The following is a 21,387-nucleotide window of genomic DNA, read 5'->3' as shown; positions in this document are numbered from 1 at the left end:
GGACGAATAAATTTCATGAAGAGGTGTTTGAGTGATCCACGTAATCCCTGCCCACACCATTAGGGACCTCCTCTATATCGATCTCTTTCCACAATGTTTGGCTCCAGACATTGTGTTCCTTGTTCCATCCAGACGCGAAACCGTCGAAACTCACTCTTCAGACCAAATTGGGACTCATCATCAGTGAAAAGACAATTGGCCCAGTGGGATGTTGACAGCTCCACCATTAGACGTTCCCTTCCATGAGGACACGTCAGAGATACATATACAGCAGGTCTCCGACAGTAAAGGCCACTCTGCCGAAGCCTTCTGTACACCGTTTGCCTCCATAAATACGTCCAGTGAAAGCGCCAGGTCAGATACCAGCTGCTGTGCTTTACTAAGGCAGTACCGTCGTGCTCTTACAGCCAAATAACGGTCCTCTCTTTCTGATGTCACATGCGGTCGCCCTGCCCTGGTCTTCGCAATACAGTTTCGGTCTATATAAACTGTCGCCACATCCGAAAAACAGGAGAACGATTCACGTTAAGCCATCGAGCCACATCGGTTTGCGACTGTCCTGCTTCCATTCTTCATATGGCCCTCCACCGCAGAGAGTCTGTAGGCGTCTTCTCTGCGCCATACTGCACCGTCTATGACTGTGTACATGGCGATTGTGGACGTGGGACTACCCATCAGACACTACCACGATTGATCATACAATGTAGGCTTTCACGGCCGGTGTTGTCTTCACTTAAAAATTCCAGGCTGATGGGCCGTGGTCGATGTATAAAGCTCATCCCTATCGACATTGACAAACACCGTAATAATTTTAACAGGAAAGACGAAGGTGTTAAACTGGATAAAATTTGGCTGTCAGAATTGCACCGTAAGCGTGACGATCAATTGCTTTCAATCGAGGATGTTGGCATTACCAGAGACAGTCTCATAGCCAACGCCACATGATGGACAGTGGCGCCCTCTGTACTGCCTATATAATCAGCAGTTCCTCGAGTTCTCTTCGCAATTTGCCGCTTTACCTCGGAGGATGTCTCCCGCAGTCGGAGACGAAACGTCAGGGGAGAGTTTTACACAACGACGACGGCCAATCAGACCGGAAGTTTCAAGTGAAGACTACCACGATTGATAGGTGCCCCGACGCCATCATTGGCAAGGTTGTCCGTTGAACCGAAATGCCATCTTCCGTGGAGAAGACGATCTTAGACACATGTTGACACATTGTGTGGTTATATTGTGAATTAGCCACATGACGGGGAAATAGCGATATGTTGCTTTAATTTTGGACACCATTGTGCATACCATTTTATGTTGCTCGGGCTGACATGAAGTTTTCTTAATATTCTATGCCACTGCAGTGAAGAATGCACAGGTCAAGTTATTCGTACTGCTGACAAGTCTGTGGAACCTTGCCGCCGAACAATATTACAAAGCTCGAAAGAGCTACACTGAAGCCCACACGCTTTTTCAAATACGAGGGTCACTCCAAAAGAAATGCACACAATTTTTTTGGGAATCCATCTTTTATTCTACATGTTTGAAACTTTTACAGTGTAGATGCATCCTTTAGGAACAATATTTTCATTTCTACGCATAATTTCCATCCCTCTCAACTGCCTTACGCCATCTTGGAACCAGCGCCTGTATCCCCGCACGGTAAAGTTCTGGACCAACCTGTTGGAGCAGGGTGCACAAGGGAGTCATCATCTTCAAACCTTGTTCCACGAAGAGAGTCCTTCAGTTTCACAAAGAGATGATAGTCACATGGAGCCAGGTCAGGTCTGTAAAGCGGGTGTTTCAGTGTTGTCCATCCGAGTTTTGTGACCGCTTCCTTGGTTTTTTACTGACATGTGACCGTGCATTGTCGTGCAACAGCAAAACATCCTGCTTTTGCCGATGTGGTCGAACACGACTCAGTCTAGCTTGAAGTTTCTTCAGTGTCGTCACATATGCATCAGAATTTAATGTGGTTCCACTTGGTATGATGTCCACAAGCAAGAGTCCTTCGAGATCAAAAAACACCGTAGCCATAACTCTTCCAGTAGAAGGTGTGATTTGGAATTTTTTTTTTCTTGGGTGAATTTGCATGATGCCACTCCATTGATTGCCTCTTCGTCTCTGGTGAAAGAAGATGGAGCCATGTTTCATCACCTGTCACAGTTCTTCCAAGAAATTCATCTCCACCGTTCTCGTACTGTTCCAAAAGTTCGCTGCATACCGTTCTTCTTGTTTCTTTGTGAGCCACTGTTAACATCCTGGGAACCCACCTGGCACAAACCTTTTTTAACGCCAACACTTTCAGTATTCTCCAAACACTTCCTTCCCCTATCCCAACGTAGCGTGACAATTCGTTCACTGTGATGCGTCTGTCAGCAGTCACCAATTCGTTAACTCTCTGCGCATTGGAGTGTGTGCAGTACGAGGCCTGTTGCTGCGAGGACAATCCTCAATATTGCCGTGCCCGCTTTCATCACGTAACTTGCTTGCCCACCGACTATCTGTACTGCGATCGACAGCAGCATCTCCATACACCTTTTTAAACCTCTTGTGGATGTTTCCCACTGTCTCATTCTCACAGTTCAGGAATTCTATGACAGCACGTTGCTTCTGACGAACGTCAAGTTTAGCAGCCATCCTGAGGACATGCTGTGACGGCGCCACTCACGGGAACAGATTGAACTAAGTTTGAATACAAGGGGGAAGGATGTATCTACACACTGTAAAACTTTGACATATGCAAAATGAAAACTGTATTTTTACAAAAATTGTGTGCATTTCTGTTGGAGTGACCCTCGTACCTTGGGGATCAAGAGGCGGTTTCAACTGTATTCAATCTTTCTTTTTATTATCAGATCGCAAACGGCTTAGTACCACTGAAAACATCATCCTCAGGCGACATCTACATAGCAACGAATCATGAAAAAGTAACAGGCGCTAAAATACTCACCAATACATAAAACAAAAAAAACAAAAAACAGACGAAACTGTGCTCACCTAATTAATGTACAAGAAATTAAGTAGCCCGGAACTTGGAACCGAACATTCGCTGTCAGACCAAATGGTGGTATGTCAATGAATCTGATGAGAGGATCGTTTAAAGAACAGAGAGGGTACTTCCTGTGCAGTGTCGCAGTAGCCCAAAAAGTTAGACCACGTGTATCGAGCAAGAATCCTATTAACGAAGAAGGTGATGTAAAGAAAAGAAACACCTAGCACAACTCCATTTTGTGCGCATTCCCGGAGCACGGTACTTGATCTTCTCATTCCCTATTGGTTAGCCTCTTGTTTGATACACATGGTCCACTAATTTTGGGGCAATTGCGCAACTTCTATCCCGTCTGCGCTTTAAACTAGCTGCTCTTCAAGTTTCTATAAGGTTTTTTAATGTGTGTTCGCGTTACCAGTCTACTGCCATGACAATGATGACACAAGGAGCGCCCTAGGGAAGTGTGATAGGACCGTTGCCACTTTCTGTACACATTAGTGATCTGGCAGACAGCGTGGGCAGCAGTCTGCCGCTGTTTGCTGATGATGTTGTGATGTACAGGAAGGTGTGGAAGATATGTGACTATAGGTTGATACGAGATGATCTAGACAGAATTTCCAGTTGGTGTGATGAATGGCAGCTAGCTCTCAATGTAGGAATGAGGATGAGTATGAAAAACAAACTTGTAATTTTCGGATACAGTATTAGCAGTATCCTGCTTGACACAGTCACGTCGTTTAAATATCTGGGCGTAACTTTGCGAAGCAATGTGAAATGGAAACATCATGTGAGGATTATAGTAGGAAGACTAATAGTCCACTTCGGTTTGTTGGGAAAATATTAGGAAAGGACGCTAGTGCAACCTATTCTTGAGTACTGCTGGAGTGTTTGGGATCCGCATCAGGTCGGATTGAAAGAAGACATCGAAGCAATTCAGAAGCTAGCTGCTAGATTTGTTACGGTAGGTTCGATAAGCATGCAAGTGTTATCGATATGCTTCCGTAGCTAAAGTGGGAATCCCGGGAGGGAAGAAGACATTCGTTTCGAATAACACCACTGAGAAAGTTTAGAGAACCGGCTTTTGAAGTTGACTGCAGAACGATCCTACTGCCGCCAACATATATTTCTTGTAGAGATCACGAAGATAAGATACGAGAAATTAGCGCTCATACGGAGGCGTATAGATAGCCGTTTTTCCCTCACTCTGTCTGCATGTGGAACAGGTAAGGAATCTACTAGTTGTGGTTCAGGGCACCCTCCGCCACGCGCCGTACAGTAGCTGTCGATATATGTATGCAGATGTAGATGTAATACGTTTACTTCCAACCGAATGTTGTGGACTTGTATCCATACGTCCCAATGATTTTTATTCATTAACTAGCGCTATTTAGAAGTTTTCTTAGCGTGGTCTGACAACGAATGTGTGGTTCCATGTTCCGGTCTACTTAGCTCTGATGACTTAGTTATGTGAGTACAGTTTTCTCTATTTTACATGTTTTTAAAAGATTTTAAAAATTAAATTATTTTCATACTAGTGGGTATTTTAGGATCTGTTACTCTTTCATGATTAATTATTATGCAGATGTCACTTGAGGGTTTTTCCAATGTGATCTGATAATTTAAAAAACAGACTAAATACAGCTGAATCGGCTTCTTAATCCTCTAGATGATTGCTCACAGCTCTGATTGCCTTGTCTATTTTTTTTTTATTTTTTTTATTTTTTATTTTTTATTTTTTTTTATTTATGGTGATGACACATTTGTGGTCTGAACACACGGGAGTGAAAGGCTTCAGGACTTTCTCCGGCATTTCAACTCTCTGCACCCAACAGCAGATTTACTATAGGCGGAAGCGAATGACGAACTCCACATTTGGGACGTCCTAGCCAAGCCCGAAGCTGACGGCACTTGCTGTTGTATGGGGCAACCAAGCAGATTATGGTGGCCTTGAAGCATTTCCAGATGCTAACATCTTGGCTTGGAAGACGTGGAGTATAGCTGAGACTACAGGACTCTTGGCTAAACAGACTTATGGAACACTTGTTCCAAGCATGCCATTCTGGAGAAAAGATGAACGTTCGGACTTTAGTCTCGTGAAATCCTTTGTAAACTCCACTCGTGCATACTTGACCATTGATGCAGCGGCTTTCTACTCATAAGTCGATAAGTGCCGTGACATTCGCCGATAAACAGTGTACAGAATAACGAAACGTTTTTCTGATATTGTTTGTGTGGTATATGTAACATACGGCAGCGATCCTACCCAGTTGTCAGGGTAAAATAAGATTGGCAGCAATCAAGAAGGTACGTTTATGGCATTTTTAGCTGGCATAATGACGTATATTGACTTGACACCAATCTGCTTCCGCTGTTATCCGTAACCGTTGGTTACAAAACTTTTTTTCTCTTTTGCTCCACTTTCGTAAATGGCTCTCCTACTACCTTCATAGTATAGTTCCGGAGTTCAAAACTATTTGCATGCCCATATATGCGCGATTTTAGTTGACGGACATTTTTCTACCTTGTAGCAAAACCACACTGTAGTTAATTATTGTGCCATAATGCTTGATATTATGCAGTAATTCCCGATACCATCATTCTACGTAGTTTTTTTAATTCGCTTTCGGAGCGTGCCCATCAGCATATCTAAAGAATATAATGTGTTTTGACGATACGAACGTAAGGACAACACAACACCCAGTCTCCGAGGGGAGAGAATCTCCGACCCCGTCGGGAATCGAACCCAGTCCCCTTCACTTAGCAATGAGCCGTGTTGATCGCGCAGTTACCTAGGCGGACAATCGTCGTAGTTTTGAAGCACATAGAAAATGTTGCGGGGGGAAGGCTAACCAAAGACTGTGTTTTATTGCCGGTATACTTAGAAAATGTAACAGATCTACTAAAGAGCCCGCTACACTATGCTTGCCCGTCCTCTTTTAGAGGTGTGGAATCCTTACCTGATAGGGTTGACGGAGTACATCGAGAGAGTCCAAAAAGGGCAGCTCGTTTTATACTGGCGCGAAATAGGGGAGAGAGTGTCACTGAAATGATACAGGATTTGAGGTGGACATCATTAAAACGAAGCCGTTTTTCGTTGCGGAGGAGTCTTCTCACTAAATTTCAATCACCAACTTTCTCCCCCGAATGCGAAAATATTTTGTTGTCGCCGACCTGCATTGGGAGAAACGATCACCATAATAAAGTACGAGAAATCACAGCTCGCACGGGAAGATTTAGGTGTTCGTTTTTTTCCGCGCCCTATACGAGATTGTAATAATAGCGAATTATGAAGATGTTTCGATGAACCCTCTGCCAGCTACTCAGATGTGATTTTCAGAATATCCATGTAGATGTAGATGTAGGTATGACCTAATTGAAGCTGCTCCATTGCCGAGTGGTTTGCAGTCTGACTATGGGCAGGAAGCTTCAAATAAAGACATCTCGCGTCGCCGAGAATACTTTACACTTAAATACTTCCGCGAGAAAACTGAATGACGTGTTCCATCAGCTTCTGGAAATATTCGGATCCACTCATCTCGACATTCCAGAAAATGACAATTGAAGATGACAAACAAATGCCACCCGAGGTAAAAGGTACGCGTTTCGAACCATCTACCAGCGAATTACTCGAGAGTACCGTTACTGAAGCAGATTACATCGATTTAAAAATGTATAGTATCGAATAAAACGTTTCGGTAAGGCAATTCCGACCTCGAAGTCGTTGTCACCGACCTCAAAATACTTTACACCTGAAGTTTTACTGCCCGCATCTCGTGGTCGTGCGGTAGCGTTCTCGCTTCCCACGCCCGGGTTCCCGGGTTCGATTCCCGGCGGGGTCAGGGATTTTCTCTGCCTCGTGATGGCTGGGTGTTGTGTGATGTCCTTAGGTTAGTTAGGTTTAAGTAGTTCTAAGTTCTAGGGGACTGATGACCATAGATGTTAAGTCCCATAGTGCTCAGAGCCATTTGAACCATTTTTTTGAAGTTTTACTCGAATTTGCTAAATTTGTAGTTTTTGATCCGCCGAATAGAATCCGCCATTTGGAATTTAGTAATTCCGACACTGGATTCGTAAACAGCGAACCCAAAAATCTGAAAATAACAGTTTTTTTAGGATTTTATATTCGTTTTTTTGTTATGTCCAAGTTTTGAAACGAGTAGGCCTATTGTGCGGCAGGAGAAAAATACGACGTGCTTTCAGGTAGAACATACAGGCCGAGCAAACAGAACAAAACGAGGAGAATAAGACAAACTGCCGGACGCCGGTAAAATATTGAACAAATTCGGCTGAATCTTGGTTCGATATAACGTTACATGTGTTTTCCACCCACATACGAAAACGTGTGCACTATTAGGCATATTGAAAGATGAGTAAGTGTTAAAAATCCATTGAGACGAAGTAATAAAACTCACTGACCGTGATACTGATACAAGCAGCAACTTAAGTGATTTATGTATTAACAAATACCATGCCAAACGTAAATATTAAATCTACAGGAAACACGCTACAACTGATCTTACAATCATCAGCACTTCATGTGATCCATATTAATGTAAAACCGCTTTTTAAAATCAATGTTCGATGATAAGAATTTCGTCGGCCGGTGTGGCCTAGCGGTTCTAGGCGCTACAGTCTGGAACCGCGCGACAGCTACGGTCGCGGGTTCGAATCCTGCCTCGGGCATGGATGTGTGTGATGTCCTTAGGTTAGTTAGGTTTAAGTAGTTCTAAGTTCTAGGGGACTGATGACCTGAGAAGTTAAGTCCCATAGTGGTCAGAGCCATTTGAACCATTTGATAAGAATTTCATTGTATGCCAAAGATTAACTACAACAACTAACACAGTTAAACTCATTAAATAACAAAAATAGGTCCACGTCTACAACAAAAGCGCTTACCAAAGTTCCGATCCCCGCCAACTCTGTCAAATATGTCTCCGTTTTGCCAACATGTCCTATCAGATTGCGAACACATTACGTGCTAAAACATCCAGATTGCTTTATTCATAAATAATAAACTAAGTCATAACTTACATTTAAAGAATGAAGTACATCATGTGACCGACATTTATAAACCGAATTTTTCTCTGTGCCCTAAATTTTTTATTGCCCATTGAGTTTCAACATAAGGTATGGATATCTACATCTACATCTACATTATTACACTGCAATTCAGATTTAAGTGCTTGGCAGAGAGTTCATCGAACCACAATCATACTCTCTCTCTACCAATCCACTCCCGAACAGCATGCGGGAAACCTTTCTGTTCGACCTCTCATTTCTCTTATTTTATTTTGATGATCGTTCCTACCTATGTAGGTTGGGCTCAACAAAAAATTTTCGCATTCGGAAGAGAAAGTTGGTGACAAAGTTCGTAAATAGATCTCGCCGCGACGAAAAACGTCTTTGCTGTAATGACTTCCATCGCAGTTCGCGTATCATATCTGCCACACTCGCTCCCCTACTACGTGATAATACAAAACTAGCTGCCCTTTTTTGCACCCTTTCGATGTCCTCCGTCAATCCCACTTGGTAAGGATCCCACACCGCGCAGCAATATTCTAACAGAGGACGAACGAGTGTAGTGTAAGCTGTCTCTTTAGTGGACTTGTCGCATCTTCTAAGTGTCCTGCCAATGAAACGCAACCTTTGGCTCGCCTTCCCCACAATACTATCTATGTGGTCTTTCCAACTGAAGTTGTTCGTAATTTTAACACCCAGGTACTTAGTTGAATTGACAGCCTTGAGAATTGTACTATTTATCGAGTAATCGAATTCCAACGGGTTTCTTTTGGAACTCATGTGGATCACCTCACACTTTTCGTTATTTAGCGTCAACTGCCACCTGCCACACCATACAGCAATCTTTTCTAAATCGCTTTGCAACTGATACTGGTCCTCGGATGACCTTACTAGACGGTAAATTACAGCATCATCTGCGAACAACCTAAGAGAACTGCTCAGATTGTCACCCAGGTCATTTATATAGATCAGGAACAGCAGAGGTCCCAGGACGCTTCCCTGGGGAACACCTGATATCACTTCAGTTTTACTCGATGATTTGCCGTCTTTTGCTACGAACAGCGACCTTCCTGACAGGAAATCATGAATCCAGTCGCACAACTGAGACGATACCCCATAGGCCCGCAGCTTGATTAAAAGTCGCTTGTGAGGAACGGTGTCAAAAGCATTCCGGAAATCTAGAAATATGGACTCAACTTGAGATCCCCTGTCGATAGCGGCCATTACTTCGTGCGAATAAAGAGCTAGCAGCGTTTCATAAGATGTTTTCTGAAACCATGCTGATCACGTATCAATAGATTGTTCCCTTCGAGGTGATTCATAATGTTTGAATACAGTATATGCTCCAAAACCCTACTGCAAGGTATGGAAAACACATGTATGCAGTCAGGCTGAACTCCCGCTGCCTGTATCACAGGGAAGATGCCGCATGAGACATTGTTCAAATGTTTCAAATGGCTCTGAGCACTATGGGACAACTTCTGAGGTCATCAGTTCCCTAGAACTTAGAACTACTTAAACCTAACTAACCTAAGGACATCACGCACATCCATCCCCGAGACAGGATTCGAACCTGCGACCGTAGCTGTCGCACGGTTCCAGACTGTAGCGTCTAGAACCCCTCGGCCACCCCGGCGGCCGCATGAGAACTCGCTAAGCGCTGTTTGCTGTAGACGCAGTTCTCAACACATTCTTATAAATGTATTCAAAATATTTGAGCACTGATCAAGCAGTAATGGAAAACAACAAAAAATTTGGAGTAGGAATTAAAGTCTAGGGTGAAGAAATAAAAACTCTGAGGTTTGCCGTGTAATTCTGTCAGAGACAGCACGGGACTTGGAAGAACAACTGTATGGAATGGACAGTGTTTTGAAACGAGGATATAAGATAGACGTAAACAAAAACAAAACAAGGAAAATGGAATGTAGTCGAATTAAACCACTTGATGGTAAGTAAATGAGATTAGGAAACAAGACACTTCAAGTAGTAGATGAGTTTCGCTATTTGGCCAGCAAAATAACTTATGATTGCGCAGAAGAGAGGATATAAAATGTAGACTGGCAATGGAAAAAAACCATTTCTGAAGACGAGACTTGTTAACATCGAATACAGATTTAAGTGTTAGGCAGTCTTTTCTGAAGATATCTATCTGGAGTGTAGCCAAGTATGGATGTGAAACATGGACGATAAACAGTTAAGACAAAAACAGCACAGAAGCTTTCGTAATGTGGTCTTACAGAAGAATATTGAAGATTAGGTGGGTCGATCATTTAACTAATGAGGAGTTACTGAATAGGATTGGGGAAAAAAGAAATTTGTGGCACAATTTGACCAAAAGAAGGGATCGGTTAATGGGGTACATTCTGAGACACCAAGGGATCACCAATTTTCTGTTTAAGGGAAGTTTGGAGGATGGAATCGTAGAGGGAGACCAAGAGATGAATATAGTAAACAGATTGAGAAGGATCTAGTTTGCTGTAATTATTTGGAGATGAAGAGGTTCGTACAGGATACAATAACATGTAGAGCTACGTCAAACTAGTCTTCGGACTGAAGACCACAACAACAAGAACATTTAAAAGATAAGATTTTGCCACAGATACTCCGCAACTCTTCTTCTCAACGTAACATGTACTGCTTGTTTGTCACTCCTGATCATTTGCAAAGTATTTTGCTAACCCTGCAAATCACATTAATTATTACTTGGTGTTTAGGACTAGCGATTTCAGCTGTCTGTGTAAAAATTCTGTAAAAAAAAGCTTAACACTCAGTACCACATACGAGGGGCTTTTCAGAAGTCCGTGCTAAGTCCGAGAGGTGGCAGCAGCGGCACGTATCGAGGTTATGTTTAGTTAGTAGCATCTTTGGAAATAACGCTCACCAAGTTTCAGCCATATTGGTCTATTTCTTTGTGTTTGGCATTTGTGTGAATCAAGGAAGTCGAGTTATTGTCAAAAATGAACGAAAAAGTATTTCGTGTGGCGATTAAACATTACTTTTCGAAAGGCAAAACGCCTCAGGAGACTAAAGAGAAGCTTGATAAGCATTACGGTGACTCTGCACTTTCGATTATAACAGTTTATAAGTGGTTTCAAAATTTTCGGGGTGGCCATATGGGTACAGGTGATGCTGAACGTTCTGGACGACCTGTGGAGGTTACGACTCCAGAAACCATGGATAAAATCCATAATATGGTGATGGATGATAGAAGAGTTAAGCTGAGTGACATTGTTAGTGATGTGTGCATCTTAAATGAACGGGTACATAATATTTTGCATAAACATTTGGACATGAGAAAGCTATCCGCAAGATGGGTTCCGCGATTGCTCACGCTTGACCAAAAATGGAATCGCGTGAAGTGTTGTAAGGATGGTTTGCAGCTGTTCAGGAAGAATCTGCAGGTCTTTCAGTGTCGTTTAGTCACTGTGGATGAAACATGGAGACATCACTATGCTCCTGAGGCCAAATAACAATCTAGACAATCGGTTACCAAGGGAACATCTGCACCAAAAAGGCGAAGACCATTCCTTCGGCTGGAAGGTTATGTCGACTCTCTTTTGAGATTCGCATGGAATAATCCTCACAGACTATCTGGAAAAGGGTAAAACCATTACAGGTGCATATTATTCATCGTTATTGGACCGTTTGAAAACCGAGCTGCAAGAAAAACGCAGGCGATTGGACCGTAAAAATGTCCTTTTCCATCACGACAATGCACCAGCACACACCTCAGCAGTTGTGGTCGCAAAATTAATGGAAATAGAATTCCAACTCGTTTCACTCCCCCCTGTTCCCAAGGCTTGGCTCCCTCGGACAACTATTTGTTCCCCAATTTGAAGAAATGGCTGGTGGGACAAAGATGTTATTCAAACGAGGAGGTGGTTGCAGCAACTAATAGCTATTTTGAAGACTTGGACAATTCCTATTATTCGGAAGCGATGAACCAATTAGAACAGCGTTGGACGAAGTGTATAAGTCTAAAAGGAGACTGTGTCGAAAAATAAAAATGGTTTACCCCAAACACCTAAGTAACTTTTATTTTTGCACGGACTTTTCAAACGCCCCTCGTAAATGCATCCAGCGGTTCTTGGTACGGAAGCTCTTTTACCAACAGTAAGTTTATGAAACCCGGTCATACGTTTGTTTCAACTAACCTTTTTGCTTCCATTTCGTGATTGCAGGTGTCTGGGTCGAACTGGAAACCCCGTGCTGCCAGTTACAGCCCCAACTGTGACGTTTGGGGGACGGCGGAGTTCGGCATCCCTCTGAGTGAACTGGCCAACAGCAACCGCGGGCGAGACCGCGACAGCGCTCCCAACGTCAAGGACTAGAAACAGTACCACCTGCAGAGCTGGAGCGGCTACGAACCACGTGCGTCTGCCACGCCCCGTCTGGTCGCTCGACTCCATCTCTTATCACCGCCTTGTCTAAGGAGATTCTTGGTTACCACGTCTTATAATCGAAGCACTTCTGCTTGCCCAGCTCTGAGGCCACTGTGGTCGCTACAGCCTGTCGTCGTCCCAGCGGCCACACTCTGGCTGCGACGGAGAAATGCAGTTTGCTGCTCCCGTGAAGCTACAGTCCTCATCCACGATGCGTTGTTAGTGGCTGATTTGATCAAAAGTGTCATGATCACGTGTAGATCCCAAATAAATGTTTCCCGTATCTCTCTTGAAACTTCCCTAATTATCTTCTCATCTCAATTTATGTCACAGCTGCTACAACAGCATACTTAGATTACGTGATTCATCATCAAAGTAACGGAACGTAGCTACAGATAGAATGACTCAATACGACGAGGTGGAGATCATCTCTCAAAGAACTGGTCTCTGTCGGAAAAACGTCCAACACTTCACGTAATGCGGCATGCCACTGAACAATCTCAGTTCGAGGATCACATCCTACATAATAATAAACTCCTGGAAGGAGATTAAGAGAGAAATTGTTGGTTCAGACAAGCAATACCCAAGAAGAACACTAGTCATGCAACCAAGTTTTCTCAGCTAGAATAATGTTAACAGATCTCATCGGCGTCGAAAGCTACATCCTGAAATTTTTAATTCAAATTTCCACGTGTAGTCTCCCTCTCCAGTCGTCTTCTGCGTAACATTACGTGTTGTGGAATTTACTTATAACGTGTTATTGCGTTTCAAACTCTACTAAACTCACGTGTGATGTTTATATTTTTATTTCTTTGGAAGAGAATGTGAAGCTTCATCCTCCTTACGGACCATTTTTCACTTAACGATTCTATATTTCTGCCTGCGGAGCGAAAATACGAAAAGGAAGTCAATGGGCGTAGTGTAATTCCAAGGAGTCGGAAATTCTTGGTTTGCCGCTGGTATCGTTGCTTCTCCCCTAAAAACGTAAATTTCGACACAACGCTTGTAATTTGCTAATTAACTGTACACATTTTGTGCAACGTTACGCTACTTGTACGCTCTGGTTAAAGAGTAAATTCGTACCAGCACAAAATAGTGCGTACGTAATTGCAATGACGCTTTCAACCGTATCAAACGCAAGCGTTGCGCTACATTTGGCCAATAACTGCTTTCAGAAAATCTTATGAAGGATTCCCACACCAGCAAATGACTTTTTCTGTACTGTCTGACCGAAAAACAGTTACCACGACAGAAGGTGAGAATAGAAGTGAAGCAGAGGAAATAATTTGATTGGGAGTTGAAGTTAACTTAAATTTCATTCACTCTAAATGCAAGACTGGACTATGACTCGCTACAATGGTAAATAAGTTTTCACAGCATCCTTTCTTACTTTGTATGTTCTTACAATAATATGCTGTAGCACTGACACACGCTATGTTGCGTGTGCGAACATGGTAGTAGGTTTTTAACTGTACGTTCTCAATGATTGCGTCCCGGAGAAGTGTTTTTTTTTTTCTCACTCAGTAATAGTAATATCTGATGGACATTATAAACATCAGAAAATTTAAAATTAGCAAAATAAGTACTGCATTTCTGGGGCAACTAAGACAAAGAAAACGGACTCTTCCTTGTTATGTAATATGTTAGACCTATTACTGAAACACTATTTCCATGCAGAGTAGTACATCTGCATAAAACTAGGGACATTTTAATTATTTGTTTTTGTTATGTCATATAGTCAGTGTCGTCTACAGACGCATGAGCGGTATGGTCTTCCTGAATATCCAGTCAGTAAAGCAATCTATTCTGTTTAAACATCATTACACTATAGTGAACAAAAACAGAAACTTTATACTAGCGAGCAAGTAAACTTTGTCGAAGTGTCATCGCAGGAATGGTCAAGGTAAATCTTCACATTGAGAAAATTCACATGATACGATGCTGTTTCAAGAGTCGTCCTTAATGACCCTGGAACTCTGAGGACGCCAATATATTAACGTCATTTAATGAGACATTTACGGAAATTACACTATAATAAATAGTTTCTAATTAGTCTGTCTATAAGAAAAGAAAATTGGACTATAAAATATGAATTTCATGTGCAAATTCATTGACAAAATGTCGTTCAAAAGTTAGATGGAAGAAAGGAGACAAACAAGAAGTCCAACCACATTAATTTTATTCGTTTATCATCTGGAAGGGGATGGTTTGTATTTGTAACATTTCTTCTAACCAACATGTTTTTGGCGATATTTTTTTGCGTAAAACTGAAAAGAATGAAACAGTTTTTCTTTAAGGGATGCTGTTTAATTATATATTTTTTGTGAGCCTTTACTTTACGTTTTAATCAAATTAAAGACAAATTTTTGTTTTGAAACTTCCTGGCAGATTAAAACTGTGTGACCGACCGAGACTCGAACTCGGGACCTTTGCCTTTCGCGGGCAAGTGCTCTACCATCTGAGCTACTGAAGCACGACTCACGCTCGGTACTCACAGCTTTACTTCTGCCAGTATCTCGTCTCCTACCTTCCAAACTTTACAGAAGCTCTCCTGCGAAACTTGCAGAACTAGCACTCCTGAAAGAAAGGATATAGCGGAGACATGGCTTAGCCACAGTTTTAATCTGCCAGGAAGTTTCATATCAGCGCACACTCCGCTGCGGAGTGAAAATCTCACTCTGGAATTTTTGTTTTGTTATCAATAATCTGAGCCTATTAATTCTTTCGTAGGAATATATCTTTCCACCTTAGAGAACATTTAGCATGAAATCTGTGTTCGTACATCCTTGTAGCAACTTTTGGATGATTCTTTCAAGCCATTATTACACCACGCATATCTTTCAATAAAGTTATATTTTGTGACAGTGACATTCATGATATCATGCGTAAATGATATTTTGTATACTAATGTTTATCTTTCGTTGTGCGAAAGTAAATGAACGATGGTTATGGTAGAAATATATTTTAAGTTTAAAAATATCTGATGTCACCCACAAGAAAATTTCTTCCACGGTTTCTACGACTTTATTTTGTAAAATGTTTCTCGGTGAGATAGTTCTTAAGCGATCCATGCTCATAATACCGGTACTCTTAATGAAAACTAGTATGTCTCATGACGAATGTTTCTCTCAGCCGTGTCCAATGAAATACTTGATCTATTTTCGGAGATATTTTACATGTGTTGTAGTGAAATAATGGCTTATCCTTCTACATTCAAAGCCCTTGTTGTTTAGATCTGTATAAAACGTTAGAACTACCTTTAATTTTAACCCCTCGCCGAAGGTAATAATGTGTCAAAAGACTCTACATGTAACTCGAAGATGAGCAATAAACTTTCCATTTTCATTGTGCAATTAATGTATAAACTGAAAGGCAATCATATTTCATGTGATCTATATGAATGTTAAACGCTTCTTCTCTCTTGGCACTATTGTTTCTGTAGACCTAAGTGAACTGATGTCAATATATTTTCCACTTTATAACATGTGGGAAGCATTTCTCTCAAGTGCCAAGCAGTAAAAATATTACTATTTTTTGTTCTGTAGAATATAACTAAGTCTATTGCTGTTGATTGATGAATAGATTATTAAAAGGAGCATCGTTTTTGTAACTCTGTGTTCGTCATTTTACACCTGATTCCTCTTATGTGACTTAGGCCCTACTGAGGTGTTAATCTGATGGAGATGCAGATGTAAGAGCTGTAAGATAACTTCCATAACGCGATCTCCGATTTAGTATTACTCTCCCTCTGTTTACAGGAGGAGTTAATAAGTAGCTGCAGTGATACTGCTAAAGGAAAACTATCAAAATCTTCATGTTTAAGTAATGGAACTCCAGTAGCGGAATAGGTATTACCTCTGTTTTGTTATTTTTATTATTACTAAGCAGAACAACATCGATTGATATTTAGCAAATCTATTAGTTCGCTAAAACACTGCCTAATGATCTAAAGTTCACTCGAAATTAGCGCGAATTCTTAAGTGTCAGATGCCACAAAATATTGAAAGTCCCGACTGGTTTAAACAAAGTTAAAAGTCCAGTGGCACTGTTCCAGATTGAATCACCCGAAAGTGGTGAAAAAAAAATCAGAATCCAACCTGACCATATCAGAAACTAAGTCCTGTTGGTATCCCAGAACACAGTTCGGAATGCTCAAAATGGTTCAAATGGCTCTGAGCACTATCGGACTTAACTTCTGAGGTCATCAGTCCCCTAGAACTTAAAATACTTAAACCGAACTAACCTAAGGACATCACACACATCCATGCCCGAGGCAGGATTCGAAACTGCGACCATAGCGGTGGCGCGGTTCGAGACTGTAGCGCCTAGAACCGCTCGGCCACCTAGGCCGGCAATGCTCAAACAGAAGCAGAGTCGCATAGCAGGGCTTTAGTGGCTTATTATGGAGGCAATCGAATGGAAACAGAATTCTGCAGCTACGATTTTGCAGCGAAGTCCCGCTTCCTTACAGAAACAATCACCAAAAGACAAAACGCGCGAAAAACATTATTCCGTACTGTGTTCCACACCGAAAATACCCCAAGCCCGGCTTGTGCGCGAAAACTCCTGTCTTCAGTTTGCGCACAGACGCAAAATTCCAGCAAGACAGGCCTGGCGTGGGAAATGCATGCGGAAATCTGTCCCCGAGCTTTGTATCCCATTAAATACCCTCGTCTCATAACTGATTTCCATTGATCACCACTTCTTTGCATAACATTTTACATAGAAGAGTAGTCTTAAGTCTATTTCCACCATTATATGCGCTCCCAAATTCTCATAAGAAAAACTTAAATTATACGAATTTTTACCTGCAGTAGCTTGCACAGAATTTGTGTTTAAATGTTTTTCAATTGTCTTCGCAGAAAGGAAAAATAGTTTTTGTTCATTTGTGCCACTAAATAACATTACAGTGCTTTATAAGGCACCAGTTTTCATAGAGATTTGAAGCGCTCAGTCTGATACCCCGATCAGAATTTACGTATATACGAAGGTTAAAAAAATATGGACAAAACTATGCAAAAATTATTAATAAAGAAAGGTAGCATAACGTAATAATTACAAATATCAAAAACTAAGCAATTTGAAATGTGTATAACGCCATCCGCTATCATACGTTGCCTTGCTATTCGTATATCTATCGTATTCGTGGTGGTTTCCCGTTGCCTTCCACTGATGATAATGAGGACAACAGAATACCCAGTCCCTGAGCGGAGAAAATATCCGACCCAGCCAGGAATCGAACGCGGGCCCCTTGGCGTGACAAGCCATCTAGCTAACGACTCAGCTATCGGGGCGGACATATTGGAGGAAGGAATGACTTTTACCCCACACATACAAGATAGAAAATTGAATACTGTGAAGATGATCCGAGCACTCACGCCGTTTTTCTCGAGAGGGAATCTAAACCCATCAACGAAATTAAGACTTTATAGAGCAGCTATACAGCCCTCCCTGCTGTACGGCTCGACATTTTGGAGAACAACATGTAGCTGTAATATATACAGTTTGCAACTACTACAAAACAGGTGTTTGAAGTGGAGTCTAGGCGCCCCAAGGTGGGCCAGGATGAGAGAAATACACGAACTGACTGGAGAAAAATCCGTCGCTGAAAAGATAAAAGACCAGGCAACTCGTCTTTTTCACAAATTAGACGAGTATCGGGGAAATGTCTGCCAACTTGTGAATGTGGGCCAGGCCCTACCACAACATTGGCACAAATACAAGGAGCCTCAAGTCATTATACCACACCCATATAACCATCCAAGATGCCGCTATGATCAGTTATTCGGTATCTTACATGTAAATAGTTACTGTCATTCACTCGTACGACAACCCAACTAACACCCTCAAAGGAGTGAAGGACTCACAGAGAGCCCAAGTCCCCTGCAAGGGAATACGCAATGAAGTGAAAATATCAAAACTTGCTACCCCAGAAGAAAAAAAAATCACCAAAGGCGAGCACTCTTTGGGCACAAAATACCCCACCGGTCGCCGTGCACGAGGCCTTTAAGCGCGACCCGCGATCAAACTTCTCTCCCCATATGACAGCAGATGACTGTCGTGACACAAAACGTTCTGCTTACTTAGAATATGCACAGAATAAAAAGAAAAGGGAATGATAGAGAACATAGGATTAAACTGACGTTGCAGTTGGTAACTCGTCACATGTAATACAAACGTGGTGACCCATGAAAACTGTGTATGTTCTTGATGCTACTTTTCAGAAAGAGGCAAACGCACATCTACTAGAGCGCACAACGTTCTGCATTGTTACTGCACACAATTAAATTTATACACTGAGGCACCGAAGATACTGGTATAGGCATGCGTGTACAAATACAGAGATATTTAAACAGGCAGAATACGAATCTGCGGTCAGCAATGCCTATATAAGACAACAAGTGTCTGGCGCAGTTAGATCGGTTACTGCCGCTACAATGACAGGTTATCAGGATTTAAGTGAGTTTGAAAGTCGTGTTATACTCGGCGCACGAGTGATAGGACACAGAATCTCCGAAGTAGCGATGAAGTGTGGATTTTTCCAGAACAACCATTTCACGAGTGTATTGGTGACAGAACAGCACGAAATGCCTGGGGTATCAGGCCAGAGCGAATTAGGTTGTGGAAAGGGGCCAAAATCAGTTGTTGTCAGTTTCACCCATCATACAAATTTTATTTATCAACACACAATATTACAACAAGAATGCAAAACACTCAGAACTTTAATCTACCTCCTTTGATTAACTTTAGATCGGCTGAAGGCCACATTCAAAATCCAAGACACAAGTCCTAAGCAAAATTTAAATACAAGGTTCTTCTTGAGGTTTCACCCAAGAATATTTTCTAAATCTTCAATCTAATCGGCTGAAGACCTTAGCAATTTAATTTTAATGAAACTAGGTCGGAGGTTGCATAATGAGCAATAAGAAAAGTTTCAGTCAAAAGGCAGAAGGCCTTACCTTAAAAATTTCAAGCAAACAAAAGCATCACAATCTTATGCCTTAAGGGCAATACAAGAACATTAATTTAAGAGATATCAACACTCGGCTGAAGGCCGCACATCAGCAAATAATTTAATGGCTTAAGCCCTAAAAGAAAGGTTTCAATTTTAAAAGGCAGAAGGTCGTACCATAAAACATTTCGCATAAAATTGAGAATAACTATCTCATGCCTTAAGGGCAAGACAAGAACATTAAGTTAAGAGATATTAATACTCGGCTGAAGGCCATATATCAACAAGATATGCTTAACGGCTTAAGGCTTACAAAGGAGTTTCAATTCAAAAGTCAGAAAGGCTTATCTTAAAACGTCTCATAAAGAAATTCGGCTAAAGGCCCTATATAAAAGATAACAACCACATAACGTAAGGGCAAGACAATAGCATAAATTCAGGGTATATTCAATCTCGGCTGAAGGCCACGCATTAACCAAAATACTAAAACTCAAACAGGGAAGTTACTATGTAACAGACACGGAACGGCGCTCAGAAGTATCCAAGGGTCGGCCTGGGATAGTAACACTAACGCCCGTTTAGGCGAGACAGGCAGCCTGACAAACAATCTCTAAATCTGGAGGCAACCCAACCGACAGACAGCCGACCGATCAATCAACCAAATCATTTCCACTCCATGCAACCAATAAAACGACCACAAGATTTGAATACAACCACACACAGAATATTGGCGCCCACGACGACGAACAACATCTCAGCTGTCGAATTACACACTGTGCTGGACTGCAACAACACGACGAGGAAAATACACTGCCTAAAATTACGTCAATGACCAGGGCAGGTAACCGGAACGTCAACGGACGCAGGGTAGAAGATACCGCTGGTGAACTTAAATAAAAGGAATAAATCAAGTTAAATTAAATTCCACAGGAAGACGGCTGGAATCTTAGCCGACTTAAATACACACACTTTGGTGCTCGCGGGAATGTCCCAAAGCGACAACCAGGATCAAACGAAGAAATGTAAACAGCTGAGGGTGGACAGTAAGTTAAGTGAAGACTCAACTTTCATGTCCACTGGGGGACGAACTTCGTAGCACTCGCAAGCAGAACCTCACACTCCAACCGCGCGTGCACGCCGACAGCGGCTCCAGACCGATTCCGCGCCACGGGGGCTTGCTTGCTGCTCCACGTCAACCGACCGACTAGACTGCTGGTCCGTCCGCGACCGCTGCTCCGTGCCCGACTGCACTGCTGGTGAATCTCCAACTCACTTCTTTCTTCGGACCGACGACGTCCCGGAGACACAGGCTCGGACCCAACCATGCAGAGGGAACACAACCGACATCTCTGCACAGGAAGGAACCGACCCAAACACACATCGTCGATGAGACGATCGACCGAACGACCAACCAACGGTCGTCCGCGCTGGTATTGGTAATTTTTCATAATTACAATAACAAAGAAATCAAATGCACACACTTATTGATACAATGTTGGTCAAAAGCTAAAATTTTCTCACAGTCCATAAAGACAATCCTGATCGTTCATCACAGTAAAATGGCAGTGTTTCTCTCAAAGTCTGAGCAGTAAAAGAAAATGCACACGGAGGTAGTGGATTTCCATTCAGTCTTGAAGAAGTAGTGTTGTCCTTCTAACGGAAAGACAGTGCTGACTCTTGATATGCAGACAGGTAATGGGCTACAACAGAGCAAACCCACAGCAGAGTCAGTCGAAGTTTTGAAGAATATTGGTAGGTAGGTCATCACAGAGCAGACCCACTGTAGTCCTGGTAGAGAGTATGGTACTGGTGGGCCACCAAAGGTGCAGACCCACTGCAGTCCTTGTAGAAATAATGGTATTTGTGGATCATCAAAGGCGTAGACCCACTGTAGTCCTTGTAGAGATGGCCAGCAGCCATCTACTGCGACTGTGCAGGTGCACAATCACCATCGAAGAGTCTTGCGGACAATATAGCAAGTTCATAACCACCACTTGTGCACTCACAAAGTTTTCGGAATTGTCCTTAGAACCAGCAATGCTGTTATCCAG

The 21,387-nt window shown here is 42.2% G+C and overlaps 1 protein-coding gene across 1 annotated transcript in view; it reads left to right on the top strand.

Annotated features, from left to right (window-relative positions):
- Window positions 1-15,971, top strand: part of LOC126195486 (gamma-aminobutyric acid type B receptor subunit 2-like) — a 367,244-nt gene extending 351,273 nt beyond the window's left edge. The window contains exon 20 of the mRNA XM_049934114.1: window positions 12,184-15,971. Within this exon, the coding sequence (XP_049790071.1) occupies window positions 12,184-12,333 (150 nt within the window). The 3' untranslated portion in view covers window positions 12,334-15,971. The remainder of the gene's footprint in view (window positions 1-12,183) is intronic.
- Window positions 15,972-21,387: the final 5,416 nt, after the last annotated feature.

This window comes from Schistocerca nitens, chromosome 7 (assembly GCF_023898315.1).
Source record: "Schistocerca nitens isolate TAMUIC-IGC-003100 chromosome 7, iqSchNite1.1, whole genome shotgun sequence".
Lineage (NCBI taxonomy): Eukaryota > Metazoa > Arthropoda > Insecta > Orthoptera > Acrididae > Schistocerca > Schistocerca nitens.
This window is presented reverse-complemented; position numbering and strand designations above follow the sequence as displayed.